General features: G+C 36.5%; 2 protein-coding genes and 1 pseudogene across 2 annotated transcripts in view; all 3 read left to right on the top strand.

Annotated features, from left to right (window-relative positions):
• The window catches only part of cntnap5a (contactin associated protein family member 5a), a 68,460-nt gene extending 50,107 nt beyond the window's left edge, over positions 1-18,353 (top strand). Inside the window, exons 14-24 of the mRNA XM_059500006.1 lie at positions 3,077-3,233; positions 4,052-4,179; positions 8,915-9,085; positions 10,369-10,587; positions 10,721-10,960; positions 13,138-13,362; positions 14,718-14,851; positions 15,074-15,158; positions 15,685-15,888; positions 16,645-16,719; positions 17,322-18,353. Of these exons, the coding sequence (XP_059355989.1) occupies positions 3,077-3,233; positions 4,052-4,179; positions 8,915-9,085; positions 10,369-10,587; positions 10,721-10,960; positions 13,138-13,362; positions 14,718-14,851; positions 15,074-15,158; positions 15,685-15,888; positions 16,645-16,719; positions 17,322-17,518 (1,835 nt within the window). The 3' untranslated portion in view covers positions 17,519-18,353. The remainder of the gene's footprint in view (positions 1-3,076; positions 3,234-4,051; positions 4,180-8,914; positions 9,086-10,368; positions 10,588-10,720; positions 10,961-13,137; positions 13,363-14,717; positions 14,852-15,073; positions 15,159-15,684; positions 15,889-16,644; positions 16,720-17,321) is intronic.
• A 3,133-nt stretch (positions 18,354-21,486) lies between these two features.
• On the top strand, positions 21,487-22,208 carry LOC132095659 (taste receptor type 2 member 8-like). The gene is given in 2 exon segments (XM_059500791.1): positions 21,487-21,832; positions 21,835-22,208. Coding segments are annotated over 2 exon segments (720 nt in total).
• Positions 22,209-22,630: 422 nt separating this feature from the next.
• Positions 22,631-23,698, top strand: LOC132095202 (taste receptor type 2 member 60-like; annotated as a pseudogene).
• The last annotated feature ends 3,841 nt before the right edge of the window (positions 23,699-27,539 follow it).

Raw genomic sequence — 27,539 nt, 5'->3', positions numbered from 1 at the left:
AAAATATATATTTTCTCTTTTTATTTCTTCTGAATTATGATGAACAATGAAATATATGAAATCAGCATAAATCAGACACTTTTGAAAGAAAATATTACATGCAGAAATTTCGGTCTGTCAAGCATCATGACAGTAAATGTAGACAAACACTTTTCTGAAGTGCGTTACTAGAAAATTTTACCATGCAAAAATATTCGGTTCATTAGCATCTTACCAAACGTATGTGAGAAAGGTCATAATGGTCATCCAGTGTCTGCAGGAAGGAAGAGAGAGAGATTTTAAAAAGCTGTTATTTCAGTTTTGGCAGCTCTTGGAGGGAGTCATGTGCAGTTTTCTTCAGTTTATGAAAAATTGATGTAGCTCTCTTCTCCTGAGGCAGATATCATGTCACTGCAGACTATAAACAAGATTATTATTCCCTACCTATTGTATCATAAAAATGTGTGTGGGGGGTGGGGGGAGTATGGGGTTCTCTGTCTGTCTCTCTCTTCTGGTCCAGCTGGCTTCAAAGAATAGCATAATTATTTGTATTGCTTTATGAAACACTGGTTTCTCTCTGTCCCTCTTGCTATTAAAATGTGTTATATTAGTTATAAGTCAGGTAATATAGGCAAATGTCTTGGTCACTTTAATTAAAGGGGTCACATGTTGTGTTTTCAAGTTTTCCTTTCACTTTGGAGTGTTACAAACTGTTTGTGTATAGATAAGATCCCTAAAGTTGCCAAGACTAAAGTCTCAAACTCAAAGAGATATTCTTTATTAAAGTTAAGACTCGTCCATGCCCCTCCTAAAATGCCTCGTTTAAATATGCTCCTACATATCTATGTCACTGTGTGGAAATATTTGCATAACCCCACCCAAATGTTTACGCAAAGAAAGAAGCCGTAACTTTGATTCTCGCTGTAGTATTGTTGCTGCCGCCATGTTGTGGAGACGCTGTGTGTTTTGTTGTGAAAGCAAAACTACTTTGTTTGGTCTTCCAAAAGAGGACACAACTAGAAATCAGTAGTTAAGTTGTATTTACAACATTGTTTCAGAACAGTTCAATCAAAATGTTCAGATGTGTGCATCGCATTTTACTGAGAACTGTTTACAATGCCAGCTGTTCTGACTCACAGTCTGTCAGTATGTTTTCATGTTTAAAAAATTTGCCACTGATGATTAAAACGTGAGTTTTGAGCAGTGTAGTGTAGCGCTTGTTGTTTGTAATTTCTCAAATGCAGACATGGTTTTATGTTTACGGGGCATGATGCAACACAACACCTAAAAAGACATAGTATAAGTCATTATAAACTGTAATTATGTCCCCACTAGATGCAACAAATGCCTCATTTATTATGGGTTTTATTGGTTTTGTCTCGTCACACCGTGACACAGCATCACAGTATAGTAAGGGGCGTAACATTTCCGTCACACACTTGAGGTATTCAGCCAATCACAACGCAATGGATAGCTGGCCAATCAGAGCATAACTTGCTTTCACAATGTTGAGATTTGTAAAAATTTAGGGCATAGAGAAACAACAGATACAATACACTATGTGGAAAAGAATGTTTTTTTTTTTTACTTAATCCACATAAACACATTTCATAACACCAAATATACAAAATAATGTTATTTTTTTAGCAACGTTATGTGACCCTTTTAAAACAAGGAGTTATCAAGTATTATTATTATAATTATATGAATTGAACATGCCATGTAAACATATTTCTCACCAAATCCAAACAATATTGATTTTTAAGATTTTCTTCTTCTTCTTCTTCTTCTTCTTCTTACAACAATAGTAAGAAAAAAAAAGAAATATTAGATGTTAAAGGCTTAAAAATGCAATTTTTGTTTGTTTTTCAACATTGCTGTTTAACACAATAAATTTACATTTACATTTATCAGTTTACACGGATCATTCACATCATTTACACAGATCAGTTTGTGTTAAATTATTTTTAGGCTGTTGTCTAGTTTGTCAAAGTGCTTTCCTTTCAATTTAGAGGTGAGAGTGAACAAATATTATGGCATCACAAAGTGTAATGTCTCTCACTCACTCAAAGTCAGGAGGCAGGTCTTTATAAACAATATAAATGATTTAATCAGATGTAAATCAAATTTACAAGAGGAATGCCAAATGTAGTTTTAATTTAAGTTGTAAACTTCTTGTAGTTCATCAGCTAGTAGAGAATAAAAAAAAAAAAATTCAGTCTGGCAGTCATCCCATCTAAATCCATAATTACTGCCCAGATTAAATTCCACTTGGCATTAATATGCATTGCAGATTTATTGGAAGTAATTATTAACACACCTTATCACAAGTGTTTTGATTTAGTGTGCTTAATTAAGCTGTCAGTTTAAAGATCTGTCAGTTCTTCGAGGTCTATACTCATCCAAATTCTTCTCTTTCACACAAATCAAAAAAAGTATCATATTTCCCAGGTAGTTGCTGTCATCACTGATCAAGTAATTACAGTCATGGAGAAGTGAAATAGATATTTAATCTGCTATATATATATATATATATATATATATATATATATATATATATATATATATGTATATATATATCTCCATCTATATTAGTCAGTGTGTGTTTCCTTACACTTAATGAATGTGTGTCCATTTGAAATTACTGAAATTTTTACACATTTTCCATGTAAATAAAATGTATAACATAAGTCTTGATGTAAAAAAAGTTTTTGTACTTCAAAATTTCATGTTCAATTAAATATATTACTTTTTAGTGTTTCTTAACTGTAATTTAATTGTAAAAGTTACTAGCAATTTTTGTGAGTGAAAATTATATAGATTTTTTCAGTATGACAGTAAATAAAAAAGCTCTATAATGTCAGTGTGTGGATTTTATGTACACATATCATTATTAGTCAGTTGCAAGTATGCTTATGACTTATGACCCCATTTTATTTAACACTATTTTTTTTTTAGATGTATATATTTGTGTCTATTAACAACAATAGGCAAGAAACTCTATTATGATATCTACTGTAAAGAATTGATTTGTAAAGGTCTTAAATGGAATCCGTGTGTTTCATTTGCATTAACATTAATAAGTCTGGCATTGCAGACAGCTCCCCTTTGTCCTGGTGGGTGGACCGCAGAGGAGAGAAGAGGACCTACTGGGGAGGAATTCAGCCTGGGGTGCAGCAGTGTTCATGCAGTCTGGAAGAGAACTGTGCTGACATGAACTACTTCTGCAACTGTGATGCAGACAGAGTGTCATGGTAACAAGGCAAATGCACCTCATGACGTCTATTAGATTACTGAGATGGACCTTACTTTTACTAACACTGGGCCTAATTCACTGATAATTGCACACAAGTTGTGAAATTATGTGCACAGACAAGGCTCAAAACTAGATGAAACACAGTAAACACCTTTTATATAAGCCTAGACTAGTTTTATGCATAATTTATACCTGATCCATAACAGCTGTTAAAGCACATCATTTTTCATACACTACATATTTTTTATTAAGACTTATTGTAGGGTCACTACAGTCAGTAAAGTATGTTTATAATTTACAATATATGATATTTATTTAAAATTGTATCTGTGTTGTATATAAAATTGTATCTATTGTGTGTGTGTGTGTGTGTGTGTGTGTGTGTGTGTGTGTGTGTGTGTGTGTGTGTGTGTGTGTGTGTGTGTGTGTGTGTGGTATGTGTTTGAAGAAAGTTTTGAAAAAAAAGAGAAGCCTTTTAAGCTTTCCTAAACTGCATTTATTTTATTAAGATAACTTAACTTAGTCTTTAGTGTCACATAATCCTTTGTTAATCATATGCTGATTTGGTGATCAAGAAACATTTCTTATTATCAGCATTGAATAGTATTTTTAAAAGAGCACCATTATTTGAAAGATTTTTCTATTATTTATTTATTTATTTTGAAAATGTAAAACTTTACTGACATGTTTGATCAATTTCATGCATCCTTGCTAAAAAAAAAAAAATCTAATATATAAATTTTTGTTCAAAATAATGCTATGTCTTGTTTCCTTATTCATCTGTTCCTGTTATTCATCTGTATTCATCTGTTACAGGGAGAATGACACTGGTGTCCTCTCATATAAGGAGCACTTGCCAGTGCGGGAAATTGTGGTTGGTGATACTTACAGATTGGGCTCTGAAGCTATGTATGTCGTGGGACCCCTGCAGTGCTTTGGTGACAGTACGTGAACTGATCTTTTCTGCTGTTGTATTTTTTCAGTTGTTCTAAATAAGGCTGCAAATAAGGATTATTTTGATAATCGATTAGTTGGCCGATAATTTTTGTCGATTAATCCATTAATCAGATGAAAACCCCTATTTTCTATATTTAAATTATACTGACAAAAACACACCATTCCACATTCTGCCCAATGTCCTTAAAACAACTGATAATGAGAATCGTTGTTGATTATTTTCATTATCGATAATAATCGATTTTATTGATTAGCTGTGGCAGCCCTAGTTTTACATGGGAGCGTCGCATTTCTTAAAACACCAAGAGCATGCTGAACGTCTTTTTCTCTGCACCGAGAGTTGAAGAAAGTTCAACTTTCAGGAATATGCTGCGTTCATCACTAACACTTTCTAGTCAGCTAACCAATCACAGTGGAGGAAGGGCAGGACTAATACAGACCACCCTGTTTGTACAATGACTGAACGCTAGTAACATATGTAACTGTTGTTCTGTGAATTCCGGATGACTGCCAGAGGCGGTGCTTAAGCACTAGTAGATTATCGCAGCACCAGCTCAACAGGTAGAGATAATATACCAATAAAGTCAAGTGGTTCAGTAGGCACACTAGCTCAGCCTTCGGTCTCAATATGCCTTTCCCACGCATTCCGAGTGACAACTAACTCTGGCGGTCATCCGGAATTCACAGAACCACAGTTGCATATGTAACTAACATTCTTTTTCATTCCTCCTGACCACCAGAGGCGGTGCTTAAGCACTAGTGGATGACTCCTACCAATACAGTCATGAGGAATGCCACTCGCCTGAAAAAAAAGTTCAAGGTTGCTCCTGAAGAACTGCTGAACTGACAGCATGAGGTGCAGGAACGTTGAGCTTGTAGAAGCGGGCAAAAGTATATGGGGAACCCAAAGTCGCTACAGCGTAAATATCTGCCATAGAGACTTCTCTGAAAGCAGCCCAAGTTGTAGACACAACCCTAGTGGAATGACAAGAGATAGCCTCTGGCAAAGGTTTTTGGGCCTTCTTGTATGCCAAAAAGAGAACCTCAACAATCAAATTTGACAATCTCTGCTTTGAAACAGTGGTCCCTTTCCTTGAACCCCCATAACAAACAAAAAGCTGATCTTTGCTCCTAAATGGATGGTACTGTAGCAGTCACATGTCCCTTCAGGGCTAGCACAGGACACTAAGGGTGATCCACTAAATGATCTAACTGTGGTGCTGACTGAAAAGCTGCTAAATTGATTTATAAACAGCAGAAGCAGAACTTTATGTAGAAAATAAGAATTTGTTCTGAGCACAACACCAGAATCATCTGGCAACCAATGCATACATAACTCACTAACATACAATGCACTTAACTCACTTACATGCTTAGCAGATGCAACTGACTCCAAAAAAGCAGTGTTTAAAGATATCCATTTTAGGTCAGCTTTCTGCAAAGGCAAATTGTGGCAGACAGACAAAATCAAGAACAAGTTGCAAATTCCATGCAGGAAAATCTGGTCTCAGCCATCTTGCCCCCTTTAAAAACTGCACAAGAGATTATGAGAACCAAGAGAAGAACCATTAACCTGAGCATAATGTGCAGAAATGGCCACAACCTATACTTTCAGCGTGGAGGCTGCTTTGCCTGAATCCAAAAGATGTTGTATAAAGCTGAGAACTCCAGGAACTTCACAGTGTACAGGTTCTAAACCACACTCCTCGCACCACAACAAGAAAATCCTCCAAAGAGCGGCATAGAGCTGATGTGTGGATGCAGTTCTTGCCCTAATTATGAAAAATGGCAGGCTCACAAGGTGCTACCAGTAACACTCTTTGGTTGCACATAGATATCCTGTGTAAAGTGTCCCACAAAAGTGGAAGAGGAGGAAAGGCATAAAGCAGACAGTTTGGCCACTCGTGAGACAAAGCATCCTGCCCCTAGCGGGCTGGATGTCTCTGTTCTTGCAAACCACAAGCGACCTCACCTCTGTTGCGAAAACATCCACTTCTGCTTTGACAAATTGTTCCCAAATTGTTGGAAGCCTCCATTGCCCTGGGTGCAGAAGATCTGATTTCTCGATCCTGGGAGGTGAACCACCCCCAATGATGCTAGTCAAGGAAGAGACCAAGTGAGTATCTTGTGGGTAGGATGCAGAGACCTTGATTGTTCAGGTGAAAATTTGTCAAGGACCAAATGAGGACATGACAGCCTGAAATAACTGGCAAGAAATGCTGCAGGGCTATGAAAACTGCATGTAATTCCAGGAGGTAGATGTGGTCCCTTGACCAAACTGGAGACCACCGGCCACAAACGCCCCTTTGATTCCATGATGCCCCTCACCCGAAGAGGGAAGCATCAGTCGTGGTGACCTCTCGCCGAGAAGTAATGACTCCTAGAGGAAAACCTGACATAAGAAACTCCTGGTGATTCCGCTGTATCAATGCCTGGACACAACTGCGCGAGACAACAATAAGCCCTTGAAGATGTCTTACAGGGCTCAACCACAAACTGTTGTTCCACCGCTGCAGAGGCTTGAGGTGGAGCAAGCCAAGTGGAATCAACGAAGTGGCAGTCGTTAACATCCCTGAGAGTTGTAACAATGTCTTGTACTGCAAACTTTTGCCCAGGTGGAAACAGACAAGGAGCTGCAGAATACTGCCCACTCAAGCATGTGAGAGGGTGGCGGACATTACACGGGAGTCCAGTGTCATTCCATTGAAAAGTTATTGTTTGCACTGGTTTCAGACAACCCCTTGTCTCGTTGGCTGCAAGACCCAGCTTCTGCACATGCTACAAAAGCAGCTTGGTGTTGCGGGCAGCTTGTTGTTTTGTGGGTGAACACAGCAGCAGGATTCACATTCCTCTGGACCACAGCGTATGTAGAACTGCAGTCATGCACCTAGTGAAAACTCAAGGGGCCAAAGACAGGCTGAACGGTAGAAACCTGAAAGGGTAGGTCTGGTTCTTGAAACTGAATCCAAAAAAAAAAATCCTGTGGTGACATGAATGTAAACATCTTTCACATCGATGCTTGTGAACCAATCTTCATTGCTTAGTGAACGAGGAACGTCTGCTGCACATAACATCTGAAAGGGAAGAGTTTACAGGAACATTTTTAGATGTTTCCAGTCTAGAACTGGAAAAAACCACCATCCCTCTTTGAAATGGGGAAGTAACTGACTTTGACCCACTGGTGCAAAACGATGTCGAGCCTGAATGTCCGGCACCTTGAAAACAGGAGCGCACTGAGTCAATGATGAGTGACCTCAGACAATTTTAACCTCTTTTCCAGAAGCTCTTGGATATTTGGTCCAAACAGATGACCAGGAACATTTGGGAGGTCTCATAGTGTCTTTTTACAATCCTCTGTTAGTTTCACCTGGCCAAGCCACACATGTCGACGAGCTGTCAGAAGCGTGGTTGTAAGACTACCCAGTTCACGGGTGATGTGGACCATAGCCAGGAGTGCAGTTTGATGGAGTTGTGAAACCAAGGGGTCCCGATTTGCAGATTCAAGTGTACCAGTTGTGGCGAAGAGTTATTGACGTATTGTGTTTTCTGCAGTTATATATGCGGTAGACTCATATGCCTTTTTGAGTAACGAGTACTGGGGCAATGCACATTGTCTCACAGGGCCACAAGGGCAGCGACAGGTTGCTCTTTTTCTGGAGCACTTCCAAACCCAATGCTATCTGCATCCACCATACACTAGATGCCAGTGTATGGACGGTCTTTGTCCACCATTTATGTGTACTAGACCCTATTAGGGAGTTTGAAAATTCTGCAACGAAATCCTTGCATGGTGGCATAGCAAAGTTAGACCCAGCTGAAGGTTGCCTAAAAAAGACATTGGACTGGGCTGGCTGCACTGATGAGTTATCCAGTCCTAAACAAGCAACCGCCATCTGGAGCAGAGTTAAGGTATCATCCACGGAGGATGGAATTAGTCCAGAATGAATTAAATCACCACTAGAACCACCTGTGGCTGACAAAACTCTATTCTCCTAAGAGGAAGATTGCGCAGCAACATTCACCATATTGAAGTGATCCTGAAAAAGTGAGTCAGATGCACGTCAAAGTCAGTGCGAGATGGAGAAAAGAAACTGTAAGGTTCGTCATCCATTCTCTTAGAACCCTCTTCATCTGCCTGTGTGATAAGCTTCACTTGACAGCGCGAAAATTGATTGAAAAACGGCCTATCCCAGACAAACGAGAAAGAGAAAGAGACCGAAGGATGAGCTAGTGTATCTATTATACTCGAGGCTCAGTCTACGTCACCACGTGACTTTTTTGATATATTATTTCGACCTTTCTAGCTGGCTTAAACTACTGCTTAAACACCTCCTCTGGTGGTCAAGAGGGATGAAACAGAACAACAATGGAGTTAATATTGAAGTTAATATTGCTTGTCTCTGAGTATTTAGGTCTTTAACAGATTGAATTGCCGGATTACCATAATATTGTTATAAAAAACAATGTTTGGAGAAACATTTCATTCTCTTTGTATTTGCCATTATTTCAGTGGATATACCATATCACAGCATCTCAATGGGAAAAAAAACGCTGCGGTCTCACAGCTGGGAGTTTTCAGCTGAGCGCCAGGTGTTTTTAGCTGGCAAAAAACATTTTGGTAGAGCCTAGAGAGAAGAAAACAAGCAGACAGATAATTCAGTGTATAAAAGGAATATGTAAACTGTCAAATACATGACATTTGTCTTTCTTCTTCTCTGTTAGAGTTCCTGTGGAATGCTGTATCTTTTTACCAAGCGGCTTCATATCTGCAGTTCCCAGCTCTCCAGGTGGAGCTTTCCCTTGATGTCTCCTTCTACTTCAAGACTGCTTCACCCTCTGGGATCTTTGTGGAAAACATGGGCATTCGAGACTTTATCCGGGTTGAGCTGAGCTGTGAGTCCCAGCAAATCTGTAAAGTGCCAATGTTAGATTTCTAATTGAGCAGTATAACAAATAATGTTTATAGAAGAAATAGATTAAAGTTACAAAAACTATCTGTAATGATATAAACCTTCATATTCATCCGGAAGAAGGAGGCGGGAACCGGCGGACAATCAAAAACATTTTAATAACAAAATAAACACAAAACAGCGCACCAGCCCCTCACGGACGACTGGTGCGCATAAAATAAAAACCAAAACACAACTAAAAGCCCAGGCCTGGTCCTCTCTCGTCCTTCACTGTCGTCGCTCCAGTTTTATATCCTTCCATCTCCTCCATGGGCCTCGAGACCGGTGGGACGAACAGGTGTAGTTCATCTCCAATCACTCCCCCGGCCTCGCTCCCATGTCCCTCGGCCCCGCCCCACTCGTCACACTATCTATTTCTTAACAATTAGTTTATGCAATATAATGAATTAACAATGAAAAAATGTATGCATTTAGTGTAATTTATCATTTTGATTTTTCAATGTACTATTGTTCATTGTTCACGTTTATTCGAAACAAATAAAATAATTGTTATTTTATTCAACTTAAATTGTTAAACATTTATTGATATATTCACTACTCTTCAAAGGTGTGAGGTTGGTAAGATTTTAAAAATGTTTTTGAAAGTAGTCTCTTATGCCCACCGAGGCTGAATTTATTTAATCAAAAATACATTTGGAAATAACTGTTTTCTATATTTATATACTTTAAATATTATATAATCCTGTATAAGCAAATCTGAATTTTCTGCAGTCATTACTCCAATCTTCAGTGTCTCATTATTCTTTAGAAATCTTTCTAATATGCAAATTTTCTGCTCCAGAAACATTTATTATTAAAAACAGTTGAGCTGCTTAATATCTTTGTGGAAACCATGATACAACTTATTCCAGGATTATTTGAATTAAAAAAATAAAAGAACATTTATTTGAAACAGTATCATTCTGTATATCATAAAAGTCTTTACTGTCAACTTAATACATCCTTGTTGAATAAAATAAATATTTTCCTTGGAAAAAACAACAACAACTTTTGGATAGTGGTGTATGAATAATTTACACCAAAATAATAAATTTTATAAAATCATTGTTCATAGTTAATGTTAGCTATTGCAATTAACATATAGAACCTAATTTTCAAATGTAACCATAACTTGAATGAACACTATTGTTTATCTATCTAGCACGTTTAGAAGTGTTAGTTTTCACTTAGTTTAGACTTCTCTCCTCATTGTTCCTGTTTACCCAGCTCCCTCAGCTGTGACTTTCTCCTTTAATGTGGGCGACGGGCCAGTTGTCCTGACCGTCAAATCTCCTGTGCCACTGAACGACAGGCAGTGGCATTGGGTTCGAGCCGAGCGCAATGTGAAAGAAGCATGCCTGCAGGTCGACCAGCTGCCCCTGCGGATCATAGAAACCCCACCTGATGGACACCTTCGCCTTCAGCTTGGAAGCCAGCTGTTTGTTGGTAAAATAAACCTTTTGAAAGTGCACCGCAGAGAGAGAGGAGTTGTTAATTCAGTCAAATAGTATGCATCTGCCTTTGAATAGTATTTCTGATTACCTCCCCCGCCCCTATAATTTCCTCTCTTATCTCTCAGGAGGCACAACCACAAGACAAAGAGGCTTTCTTGGATGCATTCGAGCATTTAACACGAATGGAGTGAATCTTGACTTGGAGGAACGAGCCAAAGTGACACCAGGAGTGAGTTCAGGGTGCGCTGGTCACTGCAGCAGCTCAGCTGGGCTCTGCCACAATCGGGGGAAATGCATTGAGAAAAGCAGCGGTTACATGTGCGACTGCACTAATTCTGCTTATGGGGGACCATCTTGCACAGAAGGTAATATTCCAAACTTGTATAAATAAATTAAACCTTTTATAACTGTTTAATCCAAGTAATACACACACAAAAAAAACAAATAATAAAAGAAAAAAAAGCAATAAAAGAAAGCACTTAAAAAGACTATTCATAATAACTAATACAATGTTTAATTTGAGAGAATCCATGAGAGAATCCATGTTTTACTTTACTAGATGAATACAAAATAAACAGAATATAATAAATAAATAATTTGAATGTAAAATGCATTATCTTTTTAATAACAGATTCAGAAAATCCTAAATCTAAAATATAATTATTTTGCAGACAGTTATTAAGCCATAATGAATGCTTCCAACAGCATAATCTTTGTCTTGGACCTGATGAAACTGCCATGTAATATGTGACATGAATTCATGGATGACTAAGTGACGTCTATATATTTGCATAATGTACCTTAAAAATAAGTTACCATATGTCAGTGGGCAAGCGCTGCCAGTCTTTGAATAACTCTGCTCTATCAAAGGCTCTCTGGTGCTGGATTGGAGAGCTTTGATGTTGCCTGTATGAGCACTGGAGGCGCAGAAGTCTCGGAGGCGTATGTGTTGAGTGGGATTTTTGAACATCTTGATGTACGGAATCTGAAACAAAGCTACTTTTTTTGCATAAGTTTCTTCAGTTTACAAAAGCTGCCCTTCCATTATGACAGAACAACCAAGTATTAATGACTTATCTTAACCTTGCTATGTTTGAATTTGCACTTTCCTTGTGTGGGTGTTTTTTTCTAGCATCTTGTTAATGAAAGTTATGCCATACTGGCAGACATGTTTTTTTCTTCTTTTTTTCCAGAAATATAGTGTTATATAATCTGTCCATAAACAAGAAGGGAAAATCTACACATTTGTATTCATGAAGACATCAGAAAGTCCGATGTGCATTAAGCTGCCTTTCTTTAGTTTGATCTGATGAGCTGTGCTGATCAAAGGCACTGAGGATGAGATGAGAAAGTCTGACTGTTCTGTTCTCTTGCCTCTGTCTGTCTGTCTGTCTGATAGTCTGTATCTAATAGAGCCTGCCATTGATGATGCACATTATTCAAATACAGACAGAAGAAAATGTAATTATAATGCCAAAGTACTTGTTCTGATTTTTGCTGCAATAGTCATTGACGTATTATGATACTGGAAATGTTTAATATCTCGATTTTTAATCTTCTCTGTGTGTTCTTTCTGTCTGTTCTTTCTGTCTTGTTGACTTGTTGACCAGCCTGCAAACTTAAAGGATAAAATTTCTAACTCCAAACAGTTAGCAATAACCGGGGTTTTTTTTTTAGCACTAGGGCACATTTCTCAATACTTGGGTCAGTTTTTCAAAACTCTTCACACAGGTCATCTAATCCAATTGGCACATCAGTACATCTCACATTCAAAAAGCACTAAAACTACCAAAACACTTCATACATGTCTGCAATCAAGTCATTCTTTCATAGCACCACCAAAAACACTTAACACTAACAACAGGTAGCAGTCACACTTTATTTTAAGGTCTAATTCTCGCTATTAGCAAACCATTAACAACGATTTATGTCTCAATAACTACTAATTTGCTGCTTATTAATAGTTAGAAAGGTGATTATTTAGTTTAGGCATTGGGTAGGATTAGGGATGTAGAATATGGTCATGCAGAATATGTTCTTTATAAGTACTAAAAACAGCCAATATTTTATTAATAGGCATGCTAATAAGCAAGTAGTTGATAGTATGAATTGGTCCCTATACTAAAGTGTCACCCAGGTAGAATTATAAAAACAATTATTTTGTCAAATATCTTTACAAAACAAGAATGAAAGCTCTCTACTATTCAGAATTCACTTCAGTATATTTTACATGGTTCCTGTTTACATTACAGTACAAATTGTTCTAAAGTTTTGTCCTCTTTTGTACAGATGGGCATAAAATGGATAGACTAACACTTGTGCAGCTGTTCGGCTATATCATTTCTTAGATTTAGAAATATATGTAGAATTGTATTTAGAATATTGTTTACTAAATTATGTATGGCCGTTGCTTGTAGAATCAATTGATATAAATGTATTGTATGCATTGTCAAGAGTCACAAAATTCTAAGTGTTTCAACAAAACTCGTAGGAAATCAGGTGAACTCTGGTAAATATCCATCTGGTCTCTTTATGCCCACAGAGGTGTCCATGTCCTTTGAAAGAGGAGCTTCAGTCACCTACATATTTCAGGAGCCATTCTCTGTTATACAGAACCGGTCGGCCGCAGTGCTGTCTGTCCCTTCTCAGTACAGCAAGACCAGAGACAACATGGCACTGAGTTTCCAGACCACACAGAGTCCTGCCATGCTGCTCACAGTCAACACCCTCAGCCAGCAGTATGTGGCCATCATCTTAGCTCGGAACGGTGAGACGGCTGTGCAAACGTATATCATTTTCAATGCTGGATGACATTAGTTTATGAAAGGTTTATATGTCTATAATAGGGATATTGCAGCACTAAATGAATTACCTACATCCCCTATTGTCTGGAATACTGGACTGCGAGATTAAATTTAAAGAAACATAAAAAGTTATAGTTCTCTGATTGTGTTCTTCTCTAATTAGATTTAGGCCACACTGCCACTGATTAATCCTGCTCATTTGGTTCTTAAACTGTCAGTTTTACAGCCTTGTAGATCACTAGATGTGCTAGAATCATAATAAATCACAATTAACTAGCAAAACATTAACAGTCCAAACTAGATGAGACGTTGTTATATAACCAAAGCTGTTAATTTTATGCTGTTCTGCGGGCTTGCGTTAAAACTCTTAAAAGAACAGTTTACTCAAAAATTAAATGTAATCATACTCATGTCATTCCAAAACCATATGATATATATACTGTATATATATAGCAAACTATAATTTAAATCAAAACTGAAAATATAAAATATATATATTTACATCAGAATATAGTACAGAAAACGTGGACTGCTGATCATTTTTGGTTACCATTTATTTTTATCGCATCAAAACGAGCAGCATGCACCTTGCACTGTAAGGTTTGTGTTCCAAGAAAATCTTACATGTTTGAAACACAAGGCTGAGTAAAGAGCTGTGCTTTTAAGATCAATCATACATTCACCCAGCTTACCAAAATATGGATTTTTATTATGCAACACTCATTCCTACATAATAGTACCACCCACATTCTTGTTGAGCTAAATCTAATCACACAATGCTTTTTAGAAATACTGACAAAAAGTGTTAAGAGATGTCTCAAATATAACTCTAACAACTTTGTGGGGGAATTTCAGCATGACCTACACACTGACCCTTTATCGGCACTATATGTGTGTAGGAGGGACAAATAAATGTGTATTGACAAATTCAATACAGAGTAAAGGCTAGAGGCTGCCAGGGATTTAATATTTATAATTTTTTAGAGCAGCTGCTAAGGTTCTACATAGTCTATATATAAACACGTTGTCTCATAGACTTATGCAAGACTCTTCTTGGCAGCTGGAGCTGTGAAGTCCATCTGCTGTGCTCCGTAAGAATGCTACAGGATGACTCCCAATTATATCGGAACATACATAATTCACCATGACTGGAGTTAAATGGTTTTAATTTTTGCATGACTCATCCAAGTACCACATGGATAATAAAATAGATTTTTACAATGATTTACAACATGCTCCCCAAAAAATCATTCATCCCTGACTACAGCTATAAGTAACTTTTGCCAAATATGTTAATGCATTGATCTGTTCCTCTCAGGGAGTTTACAAATCTGGTACAAACTGCATAAGGAGAAGAGACCGGATGTGTTCATCCCCATCTTGAGCAGCCTGGCAGATGGACGGCTGCATAGAGTTCACATCCAGCGGGAGGGAAAGGACGTGTTTGTACAGGTGTTATATTTCAATACATACATGAAACATGCGTGCTTACACTGGATTTGTTTGAAACACGAGATCAATAATCAAAGCAGTACAGATAGTTCTGAGAAACAGCCTGTTTAGTACATTGATTACTGTATTACCTTAGACAATTCTCATAAGAGCTTATTATAATTGCATCGCATTCTATGCAGTTTCTCATGTATTCATTCAATTGCTCTTGATTTTTCTTAGGTTGACCATGAAAATAAGAAGTACACCCTTTCATATGATGCAGCATTTAACTCTATGAAGTCACTGACCTTGGGAAAGGTCACAGGTAATGAATATAATTGTTTTTGTTTAAAAAGACTCCTTTAAGGGGAGAAAAGTGGCAAAGGAAGCATTTTTGTACATTATCTGTAATATGGATTCAAAATATCTACACTCATACTCTCCTTTATGTTGTTTTGCTCCTGAAGTTTTCCCAGCTACATAGAGCCATGACTTTTCAGAACCTGTCACGATGCTTGATGGGTCTGAAATTTCCCCTTTCCTGACATTAGACAAGGGTGATTCACCAATGAAGGCTGACTGTTAGAAACCTTTTATCTTTTTTCAGTCTCTCAAAGTGTCAAGCAGTCACGAAGCACATGTATTAACGGTGCAAGAGCAGGATTGTGCTTGTGTCTGAAATATTCAGGGGTTTGAAACTAGTGAACTTTTTGGGTTCCTGCCTGTCTGTAATTGTAACTTTTGATATGAATGCTCACAATAGCTGTACACAGTGCTTTTGATGAGTATTTACTATTAATATGTATGACAAAAACAATCTTTGACATATATGCTTTTCTTTTTCCAAACAGGAAGTGATGTCATGGATGATGAGGTAGCTCATGCTGGGTCCAAAGGCTTCATTGGCTGCTTCTCATCTGTCCAGTACAACCACGTTGCTCCACTGAAAGCGGCGTTATTGAACCGAGGTAGCTCTCTAGTCAGCATACGAGGACATTTACTGGAATCAAATTGCGGAGCATTAGCTGACCTTTCAACCTCTGTATCTCGTCTTGGTAAGTTCTTGGAAATTAATGCAAAAATAATTAAGCCGTTTAAGAATAGAAAGCTTTTGCCTTTGAGTGCATTATTTGCATAGCAATTCACAGCTGTACAATTTAAGGAATATTTTTAGGATTGAATGTTGTCAGAATTTACAAAATTTAAATATTGATTTTAAAAGAAGAGACATCACAATATGTGTTTGGTAGGAAATATATCCCAGTTGCCTTATAATTCTCCACAGTAATTGTGATAACAGTGGGTCACAGGTCTGCTTTAATGAAATGACAAATCACCTGGTGTGCTTTTTTATGTTTTGAATGGCTCTTGTGGCTTTATAGTTATTGTAGGCATAATAAAGACGCCCTGTGGCTGGATTAGTTATGAGAAAAATATATGCAATTTATAAAACATACACTTAAGTAATAGTTACTGTGAGCATGGTCCTAGTTTTTATGGGAATGAGGAGATCTGTGTCGAATTTTCAAAACATTTAACATTGAGTTGCCAAGCAACCAGAGCACTAATCTACCTTGTAACTGAAATTAATAGATTTAATAGACAAATAGATTATCTATTAATCTATAAATTTACTTTTCACTTTTGAATGTTAAAAGAAAACATAATGAGTGAAAAGGAAGTATAATCAGCATTGTGAGAAACAAAAGGGTTGGACCCTTAAAATGTAAAACAAGTGCATCTTGCCCATACATCTCTTTACAGTTTAACCCGTGTTAGTTCTGTGTGATGCATGTGTCACCTCTCTGTAGATCATGGAGAGGAGGTGGGAAAAGATAACGAGCATCACGAAGATGACAGCCAGCCTGATTCAGCTGTAATCGGAGGTTTGTTTTACCACCTCAGTCTGCTTCATTGTTTCATTTGTAACAGTCAGTGAAGTATGAAATGAGCTTTCACTATCACACATATTGTTTATGTTCATCTTTCCTTTTTGCTCTCTTTATTTCGGAAATGGGTAATGACTTTGTATTGGTAATTTGTTGTGCGCAGTAACTCATGGTAATAAAATCTCCATTGAAACTGTCACAAGGGATTGTTCACTGTTAGTTATTTGTTGGCAGCATAAATTTTCCATTAAATGAGAAATATAGTTGTGAGATGTGAGACTGTGGGAGTGTTGCATTCATTGGCATTTTATATTTTTATTTCATTTTATTTTCAAATCCTTTCAAGCTGAACCTGTTTTGAAGATATGTCTTTCACACTAGATGCAACCATTTTAATCATTTTCTAAATTGTAGTCGATGCAAACCTGAATCGGGTTTTTGTTTTTTTAGCTAAATAAGACTTCAACTTTTTTTTTAATTGCCTTGTCAAATTTTGGTTTGACTTTTGTGCTTTTTATAAATGCAAGAACACTCTGTGTGAACGGCTCCATTTCCAATTCAAAACACCTTGTAAGTTGAGTGTCCATTCTGATTCGCAGGTGTGGTGACAGCTGCGGTCTTCAGTTCCCTCTGTGTGCTAGCAGTGATGACTCGTTTCCTTTACCAACATCGTCAAGCTCAAAGAACTGCAAGACTCCAAGAAAAGGAACACCAACGTAGCCTTGAAGCTGCTTACAGGGCAGAGTTTCACCTTCACAACTCCATGAGAGACAGCATGCAAGAGTACTACATCTGATGGACAGTCTTGTAGCTTTCGGTTCAGTTCCTCCTGTGTCTCCTTCAGCAAACATGTCATGAGGCCCTTACTATCCGGTAAGGACAGTTAGTTGGAGATTTCCTCACTTTGGGAACAGTGGAATCTTCTGATCTGTGTAAGTAGTAGCTTGTAGTTTTCACAGTGCTTGCCCCAAGTGTTGGATTAATCAACATTAGGTTATTTATGGGATGTGAGTGGTGTGTTAGGAGGTATTTGTATTAATTCAGTAATATGCCCTCTGGATAGAAACTGAAATGGAGAGTGTCATCTTTATTGCATGAATGCAGATGAAGACTCTGGAGTGTTAATTATTCTGTTAACAAAGCAAACTAAACACACATATTTTAAGCCTGTGAATTTTTTTTGGTTACCAGAAACATCTTCAAAGTGGCAACATTGTGAGAGGAAGTCCTGGTACATTATTTAAATAATATAATGCTTCAGGTCGAGGACAGTAGCCTGTCCCAACTTGATTTATAATTTTACGTTACTCTGCCTCATAGCTAAGAATAAAATGTGTCCATGTGTAAACATGCAGGACAAGTTTAAATGATTTTAGTTTCACAAAGAAGCTGCTAACAGAGACCAAACTCATTCAGTAAAGTAACTTGATTAAAAACATTTGCAGAAATATTGTAGAGTTGAACATGACGCTTCCTAATGTAACATTACCTGTCTGTGTTATGTGAAATATCTGCCATATTGATATTGAACATATGTTAAGAGGTCAGTAAGAATTTTTTTTTAATGAATGCTTTTATTCCTGAAGGGTGCATTAAATTGATCAAAAGTGACAGTAAAGATATTTGTACTTTTATTTCAAATAAATACTGTTTTTTTATCGTTTATTTATCACAGAATGACAGTTTCCAAAAACATATTAAGAAGCATGACTGTTTTTAACATTGATAGTAATATAATTGTTTCCTGAGCAGCAAATCAGCATTTTTTTTTTATGAAATATCATGGGACACTGAAGACTGGCTGTGAAGTAATGGCATCTGAAAATTCAGCTTTGCCATCAAAGAAAAAAAAAAAGATAAATATAAAATATATTCAAATAATAAAAAGTAACATTTTATTACAATACTGATTTTTGCTGTATTTCTGATCAAATAAATGCAGCCTTGGTGAGCATAGAAGAAAAAAAAAAAAAAAAAAAAAATATATATATATATATATATATATATATATATATATATATATATATATATATATATATATATGTATTAGAAGAAAAAAAAATTCATACCGACCCCAATCTTTTGAACAGTAGTGTGGGTGTAGATTGACTGTGTTGTTCTAGTTACCTGGATATGTGTCTATTTTGACACGAGTTGTAAACAGATGATGGAAATGTCCCGCTGTTTGACCTTGCTGTGTTACACTAACGGTGTGAATCACGATCACAGAAACAGTTAAGCTGGTGTCATAGGCTGTCCTGCCCTCCCTGAGACAGTTTGACAATCCGTTAACATCTGCTATTATCTTCTGTTTCTGGAGACTCAACAATAACATGCAGTGACACAGAATTGCATGTAAAGTTTGACTAAAATACATTGCACATTCCACTAGAAATCAGATGCCATTCCTTTGAAATCCAATCATCATCAAGATCAGAGATCAGATCCCCCGAGACGGATGATAATATCAGGTGTCTTCGTCATCTCTGTCTAAAATGGTGAATGCCACTGAATCTCCACCATCAGTTCACAGCATCTGAATGGCAAGAATAACACTAGACATTCTTCAATGAGCTGGATAACTGAAAATCTTCACAGACAGTTCTGAGTACTTTAGGTCATAACTGTAGCAGGTAGTCATTTAATATTTGCCTGTAATACAAAATCAGTATTGACTCTGAACAAAAGATTTGGTTGCACTTTATTTTACAGTATCTGTACTTGCAATGTACTTACCTAAGGTAGTACTGGGTAATAAAATGTAACTACATGAATTAAGGTTATGTTTAGGGGTAAGTCCAGGGTTAGTAGCTACTGTAGTTCTTACCCAGTTATTGTAATTACTATAAAAACTACATAGCATCTACATGTGGAACAGGACTCTAAAATAAAGAGCTACCAAGGATTTTGTCATGCATATACATTTATACCTGTGGTAAAAAAAAAAAAAAAAACACTTCCTTGAAAGTCTATCAAATTAACACAAAAATTGTTAACTGTTCTTTACTCCAATACACAAGATAATCTTCGTACAGTAAGTGGCATTGTATTATTTATTATTTTCCCAGATGATCTTTCATTCTTTTCCCCAGCGAACACAGAGATACAGTAGTTGTATTATGTAGGACTGGACTGACAGATCTTTCTCTTTCTCTTTGGAAATTGAAGTGTCCTTTGATATATTTCTCTCTCAAACTATTTTGTACCTCTATTGATATTAATTATTTAGGGGCTGTTTTGTATGAATGTAAATGTACAGCTATATTGTAAATACATGTTTAATAAAAAACAAGACTTTTTTCATTATTGTGCCCCTTTTTTTAGTAAGTTTAATCTGTAGATTTTTTTTCAATAGATTTCTGTACTGTACATTTACAGTACAGAAGCAAGGTTATTTAAGAGCATTAAATGGGACAGTTAATGTGACAATGACTGTGTGCACTTTATCTTTATAGCACAGTAACATGTCTTTAAAACCTCTAGCCTGTAAAATAATTTACTCTCGTTTCACATTACAGTTGCTGTCACAATATAATTGCTTTAACTGATTTATTAATTTCCTTCATTCACATAAGGAACGATAATATGTGTTTCTCCTTTTTTTTACAGAATAAATTAAATAGTTTATGAAAAAGATTTGCCATTTTTTTCCAGGAGTAATTTGAATAATCATTGTGCGTGCATAGACCTTTTATTCAACCAAATGCAATTGTCTTTTACATACTGTATGAAGATGACACTCAAAAACAATATACAGCATCATTACCAATGCAAATATCACAAAAAGGTTTGCATAATCTTGGTTAATGGCTAATTAAGCATTTTAATAAAAGAGCCCAGCTGCATCATCCATATGCAAAACTGAACAATGAGAAATGATGAAAATTGTCTTAAGGTTTTAGTGATGAGCATGGTCATTCCCAAGGTATTACAGTCTCTGAAAAAAATAAAATAACATGAAAATAATATTAATAATGAAGTGCTTACTTGTGTAAAGCTCACCACTATGCTGCAGTATTGTGGGTGGCTTGGCTTTTAGTATACAGTATATTGCTTGGGTCCCTTTTTCAATAAAGTGATGTTTTTGTTGTTGTCCACCAAGCAGAGATCATAAGTATACTGAGCTAGTATTTCATACTTAGAGACTTGTTCAATTCCCCTTTGTCTAATGTTTTTTTATTTTTTAATATTATTATTACAAACACGCAGCTTCTCACATCACAAGGTGTTAGTTGTGTTGATTATTGTCATGCTTTTATCAGTTGTTTGGACTGGTGGCACCCATCCAGCATCCGCTGCCGAGCAAGTGATATACTACCAAAGTTTTACAAATATGTTCTGATGAAGAAACAACTCATCTTGGATGGCCTGAGCGTGAGTATGTTTTCGTCAAATTTCCATTTTAGGGTGAACGATTCCTTTAAGAAATGAAGTCTTGAGAAAGTACAAACATAAAACTCTATAGGTTTACAGTCAATAAGGTAAAGCTGTTTATAAATAAAGTATTGTTTTAGAATATTATTCAAATAATGTTTGCAGTTGTACTGATTACGTAACACTTGAAGATGAGCATGTGGATAGTTCTGTTTTAATCCATGTAAGAATGTGTGTCATTTGCTTATGGTTGGCCGTCAAGCCACATTTAATTTACCAAACTATTTTACTTTGACCTTATATCATTTATTTGTTGTAATAAAAGGCAGGGTGTATCAGGAACAGCAGGACATTTGCAGGAAGGTCAGCAACTGATTCGAGGCAGTGAAGATGGAGCCATGGCTATATGCTTTGCTCTCCAGTCCCCTTTGCCTCACAGCAAACTTTTTCAATGTTGTCTTCTCTTTTTGTCTAATGAGACCAGTCGCTGGAGTAATGCTTCGCAATCCACTGCGCTTCTTGTTAATTGTTGTGTTATTCAATTCAACGTTTCAACAACTGGTGACTGTGCTGACCATTGTTATGTTGCTTTTTGATGCACCTTTCTGGCTTCAAACGCTTACCAGAGCTTTGATATATCAGTTTTTTTGTGCCAACTTCTCATGCAATGCCTGGATCAGCATTTTCTACTACATTTCAATTGTTCCTCAGCAACATCCCATCTTTATCTGGATTAAGAAAATATGAATGCCATATTATACATCGGCTTCGGTCTGAATCAAATAGTGCTTCTAATTTCTTTGTCTATGGGAGCAGTAACATATTCTTTGCTCGGGCCTGTCCCAAGCAATTTCACTTCACCTGAACTAAACAAAACAACACTAGCAGAAAGCTTAGAGACAGACCTGTATTTATTTCATGTGGCTAATTTTACATATTTGCTATATTGCACCTGTCCGCTGTTCACGTTATTATTCTCTTGGGGCAAAACCTTTGTTTATCTTCGCGAACATATGAAAAAGATGGGCCAGAGCAGTGAATCTTTTTCCCAGCCCCAGCAGAAGAGCCATATGCGGGTGATATACTACCAAAGTTTTACAAATATGTTCTGATGAAGAAACAACTCATCTTGGATGGCCTGAGCGTGAGTATGTTTTCGTCAAATTTCCATTTTAGGGTGAACGATTCCTTTAAGAAATGGAGTCTTGAGAAAGTACAAACATAAAACTCTATAGGTTTACAGTCAATAAGGTAAAGCTGTTTATAAATAAAGTATTGTTTTAGAATATTATTCAAATAATGTTTGCAGTTGTACTGATTACGTAACACTTGAAGATGAGCATGTGGATAGTTCTGTTTTAATCCATGTAAGAATGTGTGTCATTTGCTTATGGTTGGCCGTCAAGCCACATTTAATTTACCAAACTATTTTACTTTGACCTTATATCATTTATTTGTTGTAATAAAAGGCAGGGTGTATCAGGAACAGCAGGATATTTGCAGGAAGGTCAGCAACTGATTCGAGGCAGTGAAGATGGAGCCATGGCTATATGCTTTGCTCTCCAGTCCCCTTTGCCTCACAGCAAACTTTTTCAATGTTGTCTTCTCTTTTTGTCTAATGAGACCAGTCGCTGGAGTAATGCTTCGCAATCCACTGCGCTTCTTGTTAATTGTTGTGTTATTCAATTCAACGTTTCAACAACTGGCGACTGTGCTGACCATTGTTATGTTGCTTTTTGATGCACCTTTCTGGCTTCAAACGCTTACCAGAGCTTTGATATATCAGTTTTTTTGTGCCAACTTCTCATGCAATGCCTGGATCAGCATTTTCTACTACATTTCAATTGTTCCTCAGCAACATCCCATCTTTATCTGGATTAAGAAAATATGAATGCCATATTATACATCGGCTTCGGTCTGAATCAAATAGTGCTTCTAATTTCTTTGTCTATGGGAGCAGTAACATATTCTTTGCTCGGGCCTGTCCCAAGCAATTTCACTTCACCTGAACTAAACAAAACAACACTAGCAGAAAGCTTAGAGACAGACCTGTATTTATTTCATGTGGCTAATTTTACATATTTGCTATATTGCACCTGTCCGCTGTTCACGTTATTATTCTTTTGGGGCAAAACCTTTGTTTATCTTTGCGAACATATGAAAAAGATGGGCCAGAGCAGTGAATCTTTTTCCCAGCCCCAGCAGAAGAGCCATATGCGGGTCACAGTAACAGGCATGGTACAGGCAGCCCTGTTTCTGCCCAGCAGCCTGTGGACTATTGCAGTTGCTTTCCTCTACATAACGGACCTCTTCGAAATGGTTGATCCCAATAGATTTGTCACAATGACATTCTGCTCAATGTCCAGTTTGGGAAATTTACTGTGTTTTGGATTCTCCCAGTCTGTGTTTCGCCATGGAATTGTAAGTGTCATTAACAAACTAAAGAGACACAAATAAGATCTTAGGAATCTCACCATTTATTATGCATTTTCATTATATCTGATGTAAGCAAACATATGTTTACAACTTGTAGGCTCTAACCTATATTTTCACATATTAGTAAAATTGAAATAGGAAATGTATGGAAATTAACCATAATATTTTTAAGGGAAGACCAGGGAATGCTGAAACATGTTTTGTTTAAATGTCTGTAACTGGTTTTTGTGCTACATGTGAAGTTTTGCTATAATATTCCCATATTTCTCTGCTTTGAATTACAAATCTACAATTTATCAATAAGCTGTGCAAATTAATGTCAAGAGTAAGAGCTGTCATTAACTCACAGCTATAACTATGAGCCTTAATAATTGTAATATTACACTGAAACAATTTTCACTCAGAAATACTCCATCGAATTAAACAGGAAATTTTAAGTTAGAAAGACTGATATAGTATTTTCTTGTAAAACACATATTTACACAGTTTAGAAAAATTGGTCAGATTTTATTTTAAGGTCCAGTTCTCACTATTAACAAACCATTAATTATGACTTTTGCCTGAGTAAACTCCTAATTGGCTGTTAATTAATAGGTATTAAGGTGGATGTTAAGTTTAGGTATTAGGATTAGTGCTGTAGAATATGGTAATGATGAATATGTGCTATATATGTAGTAATAAACAGACAATATGTTATTAGTATGCATGCTAATAAGCAACTAGTTAAAAGTGAGAATTGGTCCCTATACTAAAGTGCTACCAATAAATCCAGTTGCTTAGATGTAAGTAACCTTATTTGATTCCAATTTAATGAAATTTGAAACATTTTTATTGAACAGCAAGCCAAACTGTGAGCAAAATAGCATACAAATCCAGGCAATGTACAGTATGTGGTGTGTCAAAATCATGGCTTATGTTTACATTGTCCTATTTTGGCAAATAATAGTGTGCATCGCTCTGATTGGCCAGGACTGTCAGTAAAGGGCTGACGTCCCTTTATTTGCATCTGAAAAATCTCCTTTATGGTACATTAACTGTGTAGCAAATCCTGCACATGACCTGGACCTCTGGATTTAATTGAACCATTCGATTTTATTGAAATGTATAGTCAAATCCATGCCTTTCCCTTCAGAGTGGGGAGAATTTGCCTTCACTACACCTGCTGTATGCCTCATTAACTGTGATGGGGGTGTGTATAGCACGTTTTGCTGAGCAGCCCATGATATTTCAGTCAGTGAATAAAATACAGTCAGCTGAATATCTTTCTTTAAACTGATGAAGACAATTTAGGGTTAAATTAACCATTATAATGCTCCATAACACTGCATGTGTGTATAGATGCATGGTGTACTATAGCATGACCAAATGTTTGAAGTCTCTTTTCCAGGCTATTTCAAACAAATCGTCATGTGTGAAGATTTATATTCAAATTATTTTGCATTGGAACATCATACATTTTTCTGTACTCTACCTTGTTAAGTATGCTTCACCAATTTTCCCAGGAGTTTGTCACAATAGTGTGCAGCCACAACTTTATCTGTGCACTCATGCAGAGTGTATTAATTTGGTTTTAGGTTTTAGGTGTGAGATATGCAGTTGTGACTGACATTATATAACACACAATATTTGATTGTTTTACCACAGACTAGGCTGCTGCAGATTTGAACGTGCCATTGAATGAAGAAAAATAAACTTGAACTTTTCATGTTCTTATTTGAAATGTATTCTTTGCACTTGACTGGGCACGTTGTTTTGTGTTTTTAAGGTTGATGGCTTCAGATTATTGAATAATTTCCCATAAGATAATATTCTTTCATCAAAAAAAAAAAGAGTAATTAAAAGTCCAAAAGCATTTTAGGATACTCATAAATCCCTGTGCTGTCGTTTTTGTTTTATATTTCAAAGGAACACACAGTGAGTGATCCAATTTTTTCAAATTCAGGAATTGTACCTTCTCTAAAAATTGTCTAACATTTGAACTTCTCAGTTAAATTAGTGCCAGGGTGACCAACATTTCTCTTTATATTTGAAGTTAATTATGCAGTGATGGCTGATGAAGATGTCTCCATCTTAGAAACCTCTGGTTATTTAATAAATACTGTAGCTTGAAGGACAATTTTGGCTTTTTATCTCATTATCTGCCTTATCCCTTCCCATTGACAATCCAATAAAACTCTGTAATTATTCCCTCTGGGTGCTAACACTCAGTAAATCATTTAAATACCAAATATAACTTCATGAACAGGAAACACTGCAGTCTCTCATTCAGTCTGCATGCTCTAGATTGCTTGAAGTTTTAAAGGAATATGAAGGGTTCTTCTTAGCTGCTTTTCACTGTTGGTTATTGGTACATATAAAATAAAATAAATCTATATTTATATAAAATGTTGCTGAACAGTGAACTTGTTGAAATGGATAATATTTTATGAAAAAAAATAAGGATGTGCATACCTAATATGAAACAGCTGAAGAGCACATTTGGCTTTATCACGATCTGTCCTTTGAGACCAATAATGTAGTGCAGCCAAGCACTCCACAGCAAAACTGTCAGTGATCCCAATGATTACTGTTCTCCCTCCTGAAGAATATCTTTATCTAATTTAACATGAGTCCGTGGCCACTAAGCAATGAACAACCACATCAGATAATTAACTCTGAATGTAGATCAAGGGGAGATGTGGATGGTTTGGCTCAATCCATGCCAGATCAGCAGTGTTTGGATTTTTTCATGTATGCACCGATGGCTTGTTCACAATAAGATATGCATTTTAGAAAATAGAATGGATGAGTTTTCATTTCATACAGATGTTTAAAAAGCTCCGAAGTGTGTGAAAAAGCCTTTAGGCTGGGTATTCACGAAGAAGTCGCTGAGACAAAACATTATTTGTACGGTATCATACAGCAAACAGAGCCGTGAAGCCATTTCCAGCCAATATGATGGAAAATATAACAAATGATTCCACACAAAAACCGGTCAATTGTGAAATATGACGATACACTAAACTGAATATTTGCATCCCAGGTAAACGATCTCCTGAATAGTAATTCTAGTTTTGTGTCTCTCATAACACTGAGATATCCATTAATGTGTCAGATGGCGAAAGCTCAATAAATGTGAGCTTTCAGCTTATTATAAATCATTGAAAATAAATATATCCCCGAAACAAGCACCACACATTAGGGATTGTGCTTCAGATTGAATCCGCCCATAAATTTAGGTGTTCAGTGATCAAAACATCCACAGGACTCAATAAATGGATTAAGAGACAGACTGGCAGAAAATGGCTCAGTGGTATGATGCATATGCTATCATTTGTTCTGCTACCTGGAGAGAAAAATGGTGGGGATAAACTGATTTCCCCCCACATCAGAAAATCGTTATTGCCAAAGCTGGTGGTGAATATAGAAATGGCAGGCATTTTTCACATAATAGCAGAAGCAAAACGTTTCATATAAAGCAGATACCAAATTATTTTATACATTCTCCATATGCAATTTAAACTGCAGGACTCTAGTCTAGATCTGCAAATTGATGGAAGAATTATAAGAATAATTACAAAAAGGAACATGTATCGTTAAAGTTTCATTTGCCTCATGTGGTGTAATTTCCAGCTGGCTTACAGCAAAGTGTTTCTGCAGTAGACAAATTACAAGAGGAACAACTCTTTCTTTGATTTTCTAGACTATAAAGGCAGCCTCATAAAAGTGTTGTCTGCAGCTGTGTGGTCTCACATAACAAGAACTTTGGCTAAATGTCTGTGGATACTGCACCTTACTCAATCCCACTTACAGGAAGAGCAATATGAATGTTATTTAAGGTAATCAATCATATAGTTTGTTTTTCTCATAAATGCTGTTTAGGGATGGAGTTTTCTGAGTGATATATGCAGTATAATTATTAACTTGATATTTGTTTAGTTAATATTTTAATTAATTTTGTATATACACTACCATACAAAAGATTGTGGTTGGTATATTTTTAAAAGAAATCTCCTTTTCTGACCAAA

This window comes from Carassius carassius, chromosome 19 (assembly GCF_963082965.1).
Source record: "Carassius carassius chromosome 19, fCarCar2.1, whole genome shotgun sequence".
Taxonomy (NCBI): Eukaryota; Metazoa; Chordata; class Actinopteri; order Cypriniformes; family Cyprinidae; genus Carassius; species Carassius carassius.
This window is presented reverse-complemented; position numbering and strand designations above follow the sequence as displayed.